Source organism: Acipenser ruthenus, chromosome 8 (assembly GCF_902713425.1).
Source record: "Acipenser ruthenus chromosome 8, fAciRut3.2 maternal haplotype, whole genome shotgun sequence".
Classification (NCBI taxonomy): Eukaryota; Metazoa; Chordata; class Actinopteri; order Acipenseriformes; family Acipenseridae; genus Acipenser; species Acipenser ruthenus.
The window spans coordinates 16,997,724-17,010,050 of NC_081196.1; the positions used below are offsets into that span (position 1 = coordinate 16,997,724).

A 12,327-nucleotide genomic window follows, 5' to 3' on the forward strand; every position below is an offset into this window, starting at 1 on the left:
GAAACCAAGACTTTCTAAAAGGGCAGCGTTTTTATTAAATGTGCATCAGGCTAATACATCGAGCAGGTATGTTATGCTGTTTATTCATTTTCATGCAGTCATGAAGGTACAAACAAGTGTATCTGTTACACTTTTTCATTTAGTTTTTAAAAGAGGTTACATGTTACCAGACAGATTTTTGAATACAAAAAACACATCCAACCAAGCAAAAGCTTAAAATGCTGTTGTGTATTATATTATAAATGTTTATGTAGTAGTTTTCAAACTTTTATTGTGTGTTGCAAACTGTAATTAATAAAAATCCAAGAATCTACTTATCGGGTCATATAAGTTGTCATGCTACATGTATTGCAGGGTGAAATTGTCATATGAACAAAACACTGTTCAATTCAATACATTTTTAAAATGTTTATTTATGACATTGCTGCAAAATTCTGGTGAAAGAGTTTCTGCTATCATACACCCAGTTTGGAGTACAATCATCTTCTTTGTGTTGCCTTTACATACCAATAAGCTGGACTAATACATGGATATCCAGGAGTAGATTTCTTTTCCCTCTTTCTGAATAGGGGAGACAATGGTTTATATATATGTAAGTCGAAAATGCACATTTTTACAAAACAATGAAGGGAAAGAACAAAATGTGTATTCTGTATCAGGTATCTCCATTTAATAGCTAAATCAAAAAGTACTTGTACATCTCTTTTTACATGGGGATCATCATGTTCCTGTCTTACACAAAATACCAAATTTCAACACAAGCCCATATTGACTTACTTGGTCTAGGATCAAAGCAATTTAATGTGATTTGGGGTGATGGGATAGACCTGGACTCCTGGGTTTTCCAAAGCAAAAGCGGTGCTTATGTACAGCGTAGAAGGAGCATTACATTTAGCTGGTTTGTGTCTCCCTGATTTCCAGGTCTACTCAGTAAGCTTCACTCTCCTTCAGAACCTCCTCCTTCTGCTGGAAGTACTCACGGAACCATTCTATATGCTCCATCTTTTGCTTGACGGTTAGATAGGGGTTTTTAGACAACCCGTTAATGACAAGTTCCATGAAATGGCGAACTGGTCCTTGCTTTGAGAAGTCTTCCAGATGACTATCTAAAAATACATGTTCATGAAATGGGACATCTGATTCTTCCTCAAGACCTGGAATTAAAACAAAAGAATCATCATTGTAGGGGGCTTTCAAACACAGAAACAAGCTACTGGTATACATACTGTAATGTAAGAGACACATTTTGTGTACTAAACATCTTTTCACACTAGCTTTTAATTAATAAAGCTCACCAACATTATTTTAAAAGGCACATAGCTTAGCTTTCTTGTTTATGTGTGTTTTGGGACACTGTCTTGGCAAAAAAAAAAGGCAGAGGGCAAAGTTGTTAAGTCAGAAGAGGCACAACTACAAACCCATTGTTTCATCAATCTGCCATGCAAAAAAAGGAGACATACTTTGTCCGTGTGGGCAAAATCTCAGTTATTGAAAAGTAAACAGGGCCAGCAAGATGGTTATTAGCTGCACCCCCGTTCAGCCAATTCACTTCGTCATACCAACCGCTCTGAAATGACCTGTTCTATTGATTGGCTGGTTGTGGTGGATAATAAAATTAATTTGGACCAATTGTGTATTTGTTTAGTGTTTACTGTCCAATATATGTGAACTAAGCTTAACATACAGCACTACCATTGTACTGTGTTTAAAAGCAGGTAGGAGTTAATGATGGAGGCTTGTCTCCTCTGAGGAAAAAACCTCTCTGGGCTCCTCTCAGCAGCCAGAATTGCTGTCAATATAGGAATGTGGACTTTATAGACTTTAGATTAAAATATCAAACCGTAAGTAAGCTTTAGCCCCTGGAAGTGCAGTTATTCTAGCACAACCAACAACCCCTGGAGTGTCTTATTACACTTACAAAATGGGTTACTAGTTTTTAGAAATAAAAAGATAGACACAGTTATTTAAAAATGAATATAGGTTTATTTTTTCATAAATATATTACTACACTAGGAAAAATAGATCCAATAGATGTAATAATCCCAATGAATTTAATAGATAAACAAATTATGTTTAATAATAAATTAAATAAATTCAAATAAATTAAATTATCAGAATATTTTCAGTATTTGTCTCATGAAGTTGACTGTACCAGGGAATGTACAGTTTTCTTAATTAAATGGCTGGTTACACAGTTGGACAGATTGTGCAGTAGGTGGCACTGTTTGGTGAGTACAGGAGTTTGTTTCTGTCTATTGTTTACAAGTTGACGACGGTACTGCAGAGAGGATGTAGCTCCAGGACTTACTGTTTTTCTCAGCTGGTGCCCAATAGCTTCTTAAACTACCTTATAAAATGGGTTGGGAGATATCTGCATCCTGAGTACCTTAAGTTTGTTTAAGTCTGTTTGGGATACTGCAGGGTGATGTTGTGACTTGTCTTTTTGTTGTCGCATGTAAGTTTTCAGGAGAAATGAAGATGATGTTTGCTCTTTTAAAGTGGGTATCTGAAATTAGGTTTATAGATCATCCCACTGTGGAAAAATTTTAAAAAACGATTCAGGCCAGCTCGCAAGCTTGTGTAGCTGCTAACTGAATACTGTGTGCCAGCCGATGTTATCACTTCAGTAAAGAAACTGTGTTTATTTCAGTCTTATGTGCAGTTTTCCAGTCCACATTACTTTTTGTTTGTACTGACCAATCATTAAAAACTGACACAACCCAAGTGGATACTTTTTTAGTATTTCAGCAGTAGTGAATGAGAGGGGTCTTGCAGTACTCACGGCTTCATTTTTTTTTTTTTTTCTAATTACTGCTTACATTGGAGTCACCAAAAAAGTTCAAATTTTCATGGAGGAAGTCTTACATTGTATTATTATTGGGGAAAAAATGCCAGCCAATTTTTTTTAATGTTCTTAAACGCTCGGCACAATAATATTTGTTTGTAAAAAGTCTTATTTGCTGGGACTTTATTTTTACCTTTTGGTTGTACTGTAATAATTCAATGGCTTGGAATGATTATCAGCCAATCAGGACGTGGCTATCTCCCAAACCATTTTATATATTTAGATAGATAGATAGATAGATAGATAGATAGATAGATAGATAGATAGATAGATAGAGAGAGAAGGCACTGCCTCCCTTGCCTCCTCTGACTGGATCAGTTCAATGGCACCTATGTCATATGCTTAATTATAAAAACCCATGACTGGATTAGAACATTAGACTGATACTGTCAGACTTCTAATAATTTAGAATGCAATTTCTAAACGTTTCTACTTTTTGACATATGTGTGCCACTACTTTTCAGAATAAGTCACAGAATGCACAAATCTGTTTTCCTGTACAGGAACAGAAGAGTTCCAGTCCTCCACTAAAATCCTTACCAGCCTCGTTGTTAATGGGATATTGCCAGAGTTTTCCATCCTTTGTCCACTGGATCATTTCCTCAAATCCATTCCGGGGCAGGTGTTTGATAACAGCTGCAATCTGACCAGCCAGCTCAATATCCCACAGGGAGGGAACAGATACTAATGAATTAACAACAGAACACAGATCACAAACTAGCAAATGAAAAGAAATACGTTTCATAGAACAGTATCAACTCTGGTGAGAATCACCTCCCCTTTATAAAAGAACAAAAGTATATACTGTACAAATCTCTGCAAGTGTGTTTTTTTTTTTTTTTAATAATACCATCTAAATTGTTTTTGTGTCATTGCTTACCTGTTTAATAACCAGAGTATGTGTATTCTCAATTTTTTTTTTTTCCCCTTTAGTTTACCATGCCAACTAACCACTGAAAAAAAGCTTCATTTCTAAAGTGAGGAGGTTTTACAAATGACCATTAGGGGTGTGCAATTGTAATGTCAGCCCCCTCTATTTCAAATGTGAGTTAGAAAATTAAACAAAAACCTCTATAGAAAATCAGTTTCAGAGGGGACTGATATTTAGAAATGTAATGGTTTTAAGTAAGCCTGATAATTTAAATAATGATAGATGTAGATGATATAAGGTTCATTGTGCTTTTAAAATAATTGTGAAATAAATGTTGTTGTTCTCCACACAAGCTGTGAAACAGATTCTCAAACAGCATTAGATTTATTTATTTGTATTCCACACATTAACATTAGTTGCTTTAATGGTTTTGTTTTAGCCTTGGAGCATTAAGTTCATCAGGGAACCAAAAAACCTAGTTAGGTTGGAAAGATAACCCAGCGAGTTACAATCAATAACCCAATCTGTAGTACTGCATGGGGCAAGGTGTCTAAACAACAGGGACAATGGAACCGAGCAGTGGTGCATGCAGCCAGACTTCACATTAAAAAATGTGGTTGACACAGATCAGATAGAAAAATAAATTTAAACTTGTAACAAAAAGGCTTTTTTTTATACGTAAAAATATTGAAAATATATACAAAGTAAGCCTCTAAAAATATCAGGTAATCCCATGGCACTGAGTTTCTTTTCTCTCACAAATTGGCAGGTGTTGTACAACAGTCACTGACATGAAAGGTAATTTACTGGGAATATTCAGCATATAACATTTTCTACAATATATGACAACCAAAAAAAATAAATATCACTTTTAGATCAAAGTTAGAAAGCAGTACTGTATTTCAAAACATAAGTGGTTGTCACTGTGCTTGTGATTACATGCATTTAAGCAACTGTTAAATGTACTATTAGCTTTGTGTTAAATGTACTATTAGCTTTGTGTTTTTTCAACATTTTGTACAAACCTTCTTTGGGTTCTGTTTCTGTTGTGTCTGTCGTGGATGGAAAAATATTCAGTCTCTTGCCAGTGAACAAACTTTTCCTGGAAAAAGGTGAATATAACATTTGATTTCATGTCTAATCAAATCAAGGTAGGCACTAAAACATAAACTTGAGAACAAGAGGAGGATCATGAATTTCAGATTGGTGCAAAAGAACTATAAATGTCAATAGCATTTTATTTCTAGCTGTTTTTGGAAATGTGACAATAAAACTTCAAATAAATGCCACTTACATTCAGTACTGGTATATGTTTAATCCATTTTATCTTTATATTTTTGTTCTTAAAGAGCAAGTAGCTTCAGTTTTAATTCTTATTTTTTCCTGTCTACTGACATTTTTGTTATTCTGAGTGGTTCTTAGTCCAAGAACTCAGATCCTGTGTTTAAGTCTATGTTCGGGTGCTTTCGCTTGAGTTCAGAAGCTCTTCAGTTTTAACTGCCTGCCATCGATAACGTAGGGAAGATCAGCGCTATCTTGTGATCTCCCATTCATGTAGCTGCACTTATTTATATAAAGATACTTTGGCTGATCTACCCTGCATTACATAGCAGCCACTAGAACTGAAGAGCAATAGACTTATTAAAATAATATTCGAGTAATTTCAATAGAATAAGAAAGCCGTCTCAATCCAGGAGGCTTGTAAATCTACCAAGAGGTACACGTGGTCCTCAAATCTAAATTAAGATTTGAAAATAAACTTCAAACACAGTGTTAGACATTAAACTTGAACACTCCAAAACAAGCTTCCGTTCAGTTTCTTACCTCCTCCTGACTGCATCAAACTCATTCACAACTCCTCTGTCGTGAGTATAGCCACGGCCATCGTCATCAAAGCGAATCTGATTGGCCGGTCTGTTAGGCGATCTAGCATTGGGGTGCTTGCCTACCTTCATGTCAGCAATGATGTTACTGAAAATTAAAAAAAAAACACCATCACTAAGACTTTATAACAACAACTTGACTTTCTTTTAGGTTTTACCATGCAAGCTGCCCTCAGTGATATTGCTTTATAATATTCAAAAATAATCAAAATGAATGTTTGCTTTAAAACCCTTTGAGATCTACAAAATGAATGGAAATGCACTAAACGGTTGGATAGAAAGATGCATCCACATAGCTTTGTGGAGATGTGGCTATTATTTTTAATGTTGAAATACAAGATAAAAAAATATTTGGCAAAAAGGCATCCCCCTTCCAAAGCTACTGTGTAACAAATATAATGCACAACTTCATACGGACAGGAGTAGCAGAAGCATGCCTACTTGGGTAAGCAAGTGAAACAGTGGCAAGCGGTTTCACGCTGGGGTAAGTTTGTGCCCCCGAACCAACTAAACTTTTTATTTTTTTTTCTTACAGTAACGTTGATAGAAATCTATTGAAGGCCAATGCATTTTTTAATTGCAATCAGAATTTAATATGTTGTTGTAAAAGTGTTTAAAATACACTGATGGCCATTTACTAGATGTGTTTGAACTTCTGAAATCTGCTTGGTCAATCATTATTGGGAACACCAGCAAGTCAGCAGTGCTGGTACTGTGTCTGCTCAAAGATCTCTTTGAATCCCCCCACAGCTTTGCACCAGTATGCTCAGGGCTCAAGTAATATTGGAAATCACATGGCAAGGGAAAACAGATGTCTGGCAGCATCCTCATTCCGTTTTCATGAAGGAAAACCTACACAGCTGGCACCAGGGTTTAAAGCAATTGTACTCATATGACACCAATTACTGTTTGTCACTGAACCTGCGAACAAGAATTAAGGATTTATGTGTAAGCCAAATCCATTCTATCAGGGGATCATTATAGAAAGGATATTGTTAGGTTACTCTGAATAAAATCCAACTGGCCTATAATTGAATAAAAACTCATGGCTCCAGAGTACTCCAGCTGCATTAAAATACTGTACTTCCCAAGCAGCTTAAGGGTTTCACTGGAACCTGAATACAAGCATTGTGTTCCACATTAAGTACATTGAACAGTGGTAAAATCAGAACAGCTCTGGTAAAAAGAATTCTGAAAATGTTTGCCACCTGGTGACAGGATATTGTAACTGCACTACTTCTCCCCAAAAGATTCATTTCAATATCCCCTTTCCCCCCATTTAGCTCTTCACTGTCCTCTTCACATTAGCAGCTGCTTGCATGTTCAGTAGCTTTGGGCCCTAATGGAATAATAGTAATTCTCTAAATTCCAGCTCTGATGTTGTCACAGTGGATTAATGCAGTTGTTTCACCTCTGAAAACCTTCTCAAAGAAAAGAATACCCTTAACCATAATTGGATGGGCATGGAGACTAAAACATATTTTATATACTGCTGACATTATGAATGTTATGAAAGCAAAACCATTTAATCATGTTAAAGACAAGTGTGTACATTTTTCAGCATTTCTCTGTTTGCTAGGAGTATTTCTACAAAAGCAAGCAAATGTGTGTTCCTTTTGTAAAACGCACCTTTGTATGTGCTTTAGGATAAATCATAAGAGAGGCTGGATTTCAGATCCAAGATTTTTATATTATACTGGTCAAAAATGATTAACCCTTGAAGTGTTTACTGTGCCAGAATTCATTTTGTAAGCATTAGTCTGTTGCAGCACTGGCTAAAAATAGTTATCCATATGAAAGGAGCTGCAAAACCAGAAGCACTTATAACAGACCTTGAAAGGAAAGCACAGCATGTTCATTTTTATGAGATCCATTCGATGCTAGCCTTCCACAGTAAGCGTAATTAACCTAATGCAATTTAAGAACAGGTACTCGGTTCTATTGAGACAATTAACAAAGTAGGGCATTAGACGTGGTTTTGTGAACAGTTACTAACTGCATTATTACAGAAAAAATGCATGGGTTCAGCGTATTACAGGCCAACAGCACTGTTACAATAGAGAGTTTCCAAGTCGTGTTTACTTTTTCGTGACAATGTAGTTACGCCAGTTTGAAGTAAATATTTACCTTAATGTATATTAGAAAATGTATCAGATTGCCTTTAACCTGATTGGTCAGTATGAGGTCCTTAATCTCTGGTGAAGGACCTTGAATGTTATCTTCAAACTGTGTTTAATCACTGTTCCAAATCAATCTGCCGGAAAATACATAAATAAAGTATTCATGTATTTTACCTTTTTTCTGCTTGATGAAAGAAAATCTCTGCTCTAATAAATAACACGGCCCCTGAATGCTGTCTGTCAATTTAGACGAAGTCTGCTTCCTCGCTGTCCTATACTTTCAGTCTATCTATTTAACACAGTTACCACGATTGCAACTAGTCTCCGGTTTGAATGACGAGTCTGACAGCTTTCAGCAACATTATTTCAGCATATCACAGTAACACCACAGGATATGCTCCTTTGGACTCTAACAAAGCCAGGAAGGAGGCTTTGAATAAACTTTATGAACAAGTTACTGAACAAACTTCTAGATATTTTTAATTACTAAAACTTTCTTTGTTTTTAAAGCCCCACTTCCCCATTTGTCACATGAATGTTAGTATTCACTAGCACCACAATGAGCTTACTTTCAGTGTTATTGACTTTTATTTAGCCAATACATTTTAGGACTTCACGGTAACTTAAATACTAGCTAACACAAATACACAAGCCTGCACTCAAATAAAAAAAGGTACCAGTGCTTTTATTATTCTACATGTTTTACAAACAGTTCACAAGCCATGTTCATGTCCATGTAAGTAGAAGATTTTTATATAGTATTGAGGTATTATTTATGCTACTGGAAATACCTACAAAGCAACATAGTCCACCACTGGAATAATGAAGCCTGAAGGCTACCAGACCACAGACGGAATTCTGAGTAAATCACATTACTCATGGAATTTCGAGGAAATTAAAATCACGAAAAAATAAAACAAACATTTTACTTTTTTTTTTTTTTTTAAACATATCAATTTTGTAACAGCAATAGAACCCTCATAGGAGGGCTGTGCCGTCTGGTAAGGCCCGTCTCGTCATGCTGAATGCATCTCGCCTTCGGCTCAGGACATTTAACACCGCTCATCAGGTTCTAATGCTTAATAGAGCTGCTGTGCTGTTTACTGGCTTGTGTTGTGCATCTGACCTCTGCTGCAGAACGATGAATTAGGCATGACTGAAACATGTAGTAGTACTAGTCAGAAAAACTCTAGCATGAGAAGGCAGCCTTACCCAATGTTGTTAGTTTCAGCTTTTTTATGGACCTCAGTGTCCGACGCGTGTTTCCGTAGCTGTTGCAGCAGCTCTGATTCCGTCTGACACTTTTTCAAAGGCATGGAGGAAGCAACCTCAGAGGCAGCGGCGACGAGCTCTGGGCTCAGGGACTCTCTATTTCAAACAGACACAGACAGTTAGTACTTTCAGAACAATACACCTCGAATTCACGCTTAAGAATCAACATTAGAAAAACACACACCTCGACAAGTGAAAATTTTAATAATAAATGAATAAGCAGCAAAAGTGGAAAATTGATTTGTATACCTTTAAAGTAATTGTAGCTAACAAAATAGTTCCAGAAATCTTCTCTGGCAAGAACATCCATTCATTCTATATGTGCAGTTCTGAAAAAAAACTAATATTTAGGTAAATATGTATTTTCATTTTAAAACATCTGTATCTGGTACTACTATAAAGAAACTTAAAGAAATCCCTTTTTGAAAACATCCCTTTTTGAAAACAACGGTTTTAACTGTCTTGCACTTCCTGGGTCATTTTAACTGGAGGGTGAAATTAAACACACTCCTTCACTGACATTTCCTGTCTATAACCAATCAACTGCTCCCCCTAATGATTGACATGCTTTCAGTCACTAACATGCTTTGACCCAGAAGACACTGCTGAGGGGACACGACCCAGGATGTGCAAACAGATAATCCAATAATATGCCATTAAAACAGAGCTTTCTTTAACCTTAAGTAGTACCAAACATCATCTTTTTTTTAATAACATGTTTCTTTAAAACTCCACATTCAGGTAATGGAAGTGCAAAACAGCTCATTTATGAAATGATTTTGACAGCTACAATTACTTTAACTCGCATTGCCGATGACGGCTTACTTCTGAGCCTGCTGTTCTGTGGTAGCTTTCTGAAACATGCTTGTTGCACTCTCCATGGATTCAGGGTGAACTCTTGGTTGCTCCTTGCTCTTCTGAGATTTTAAAGCCTGGAATTTCTTCTTTGTGGTCACGTCTACTTTCATTGCACTCAGGAGATCTAACAGGTTCTCTTTTCCAGATTTCTTCGACTCCTTCTCTTTCACCTTGGCTTCCGTCACTCCAGTTTTAGGTGCGGAAGACTCTTCATTCTCTTTGGAGATGGCTGTGCTTGTGTTAAACGGCCTCTTGTTGGGAGTACAGACTCTGTAATAAGAAAAAAAGAGAAGTTGCCAATAACAAATACTAAATAGCATGAAAACAGACAGATGTAGCATATTTTTTTTACAGTAATCGTGAATTTGGACAGATTTATTTTTATTGTTCATCTAACCAAAAGGAAGAGCAGACCTAGGTTTCATCTTGGATTGGATGAGTAACCCTGAAAGTCTCATCCAAATCTTATTAAAACTACCTACCTCCTATTTACAGACAAAAACTAAAAATATTTGCACGTGACTTGTGTTACTTAAAGTGTCACGTTATTGGAAATTATATGACGTTTCCAAAAATAAAAATACCTGCTGTGTACATGCAAGAAATATCCTCTGGGGCTAAAGTCTGTCAGTCAATGGGGCACTGCAAGCTCTCTTTACAGGCTTCCTCTTGACTGGTCATCAGATACAGTATCACCACAAAGGCCTTTGCTATGAGAAGTTGTAAAAAAGTTTAAACCGTTGATGAAACTGTATTGTTTTTTTGTACTACTGTATTGGCCAGCTCAACCATTGCCCTCAGAAAGAGCAGCTCTTCCTTCAGCTTTGGGGAGGAATCCGGATTGGGAAATTGTCTGATAGATTACTTGAACCTCATCTTGTACTATGAAAAATACAGTCTTAACTACTCAGATTTACTTTCAGGGAACTGGATTGTGCCTTAACTGTGAAATGATGTTGTCATCGTCTGTAATATAAAGGCTAAAAGCTTGTTGTGTACATTATTATGAGAGTAGTACTGGTAATATTAAACACGTTTAAAGCCCTACTGTCGCATGTGCCACATGAATGTTAGTATTAACTAGGACCTTAAAAGCACAGTATAAGTTTCCCTCTGGCTGGCTGGCTGACTGACTTGCATGCAATACATTCTGTGTCAAGGTTCTGTTTGCATGACAAATTAATTGCAAGACATCCCCCACAGAAAGTATTTTTCTACATATCGCAGGTCCTTACATTTTTAAACACACATCCTACACTTAGCGTACAGTACAAACAAAATTAAAAAAAAATACAGTATGCCCTTACCCCTTGTTATAGAGCATCCTTTGCCGGTTAGGGCATGTTGACACCGATATTCTTTTCGTTTCTTGTTGATTTGTTATGTTTATACTGTGCTCTGCAATACGGCTTATCCCGCTTCTGTTCCTGGTTGTCAGTAAAATTATCCTTCTGTACATCTTTAATAATTTGACAGAGTTAACAAGTTACCTGTGAAACTAAAATCCTACAATGTCACAGGCATGTTTCACTGACCTCTCACCGATGCTGCATTGAAAAGCATCCGACAGGGAAACGCTTTATCAAGATAAAGGTTCCGCTTCAAGGAGGGAAGTATAGTGAGATGTGAGTTACAGATTAGAAGTGAATAAAGTCGTGATATAAATAAATAAACAAGTAAATACATAAGTAAATTAAACATGGTATAATATTGGATTGCCCCGTGTCATACAAGACCCAGATATCTTAATTAATATTATCACGTACTTAGTATTGCACATCCAATCATCCATCCAGTAGATGGAGCACGAGCCTAAGGTATGTAATCAAGCTTTTATTTTTGTACCAGTTTTTATCCAGAGGGGTGTATAAAAGCTAACATGACGTACCGTGCGAACTGTGGTTTTCAGGTGTGTGCTGGGCTTAGCATCCTCTGTCCTTTGTGAACTGTATGGGAGACTGATAGGTTTTTTTGTTTTGTTTTGTTTGTTTGTTTTATTTTTGTTTTTACGATATTTAGTGCTGTTTTGGAGTGAGGAAAAAAAAGATAATGAGCAATGCCGTAACGTATAAAATACAAACTGGTTTAATGAAGTAAACATGTAAAACAATTATAATATTAAATCAATATGGTTATACACTATATTGTACATTGCTACTTAGCTGTAATTTGCAATTGGATACAATTGTGCTGGGCTACAGAGTGCCAATACTGCCAGTCCAGGAAGCACAATGGAAAGTATTTGGCACAACACAGTTTTAATTTCTTTCAACTGTCACTAGAAAGCAGCACTCCTTGCCATTCCAGTCCTTAGTCCACTCATGAGAAAATCAGAGAATCACCAAAGCGTGCCTTTCCGATCCTCCTGCAGTAGAAGACTGGCTGTACCTCCTCTACGCTCCCCTGCCTCCAGAGCCCGCTCCTTCTCCACCCTCGCCCCGCAGTGGTGGAATGACCTTCCCACAGATGTCAAGACAG

At 36.7% G+C, this 12,327-nt stretch overlaps 1 protein-coding gene across 1 annotated transcript; it reads right to left on the minus strand.

Annotated features, from left to right (window-relative positions):
• Nucleotides 1–393: 393 nt before the first annotated feature.
• Nucleotides 394–11,426, minus strand: LOC117406929 (small ribosomal subunit protein mS31). Its single transcript, XM_034011349.3, has 7 exons — nucleotides 11,157–11,426; nucleotides 9,817–10,119; nucleotides 8,932–9,087; nucleotides 5,541–5,687; nucleotides 4,742–4,818; nucleotides 3,386–3,529; nucleotides 394–1,154 (listed from the first exon to the last, which is right to left on the minus strand). The coding sequence occupies exons 1-7, from the start codon at nucleotides 11,306–11,308 to the stop codon at nucleotides 928–930; spliced, it is 1,206 nt and encodes a 401-aa protein (XP_033867240.3). The 5' UTR covers nucleotides 11,309–11,426; the 3' UTR covers nucleotides 394–927.
• Between the last annotated feature and the right edge of the window lie 901 nt (nucleotides 11,427–12,327).

Bases quoted from the DNA above. Each gene is read 5' to 3' on its own strand.
- LOC117406929 (XM_034011349.3), bottom strand. From the start codon at position 11,308: ATGTACAGAAGGATAATTTTACTGACAACCAGGAACAGAAGCGGGATA. The intron at 9,088-9,816 runs GTAAGCCGTCAT...TGTTTGAAATAG, and splicing joins ACAGAACAGCAGGCTCAGAA to AGAGTCCCTGAGCCCAGAGC. The intron at 4,819-5,540 runs GTAAGAAACTGA...ACCTTTTTCCAG, and splicing joins TTTGATGCAGTCAGGAGGAG to GAAAAGTTTGTTCACTGGCA.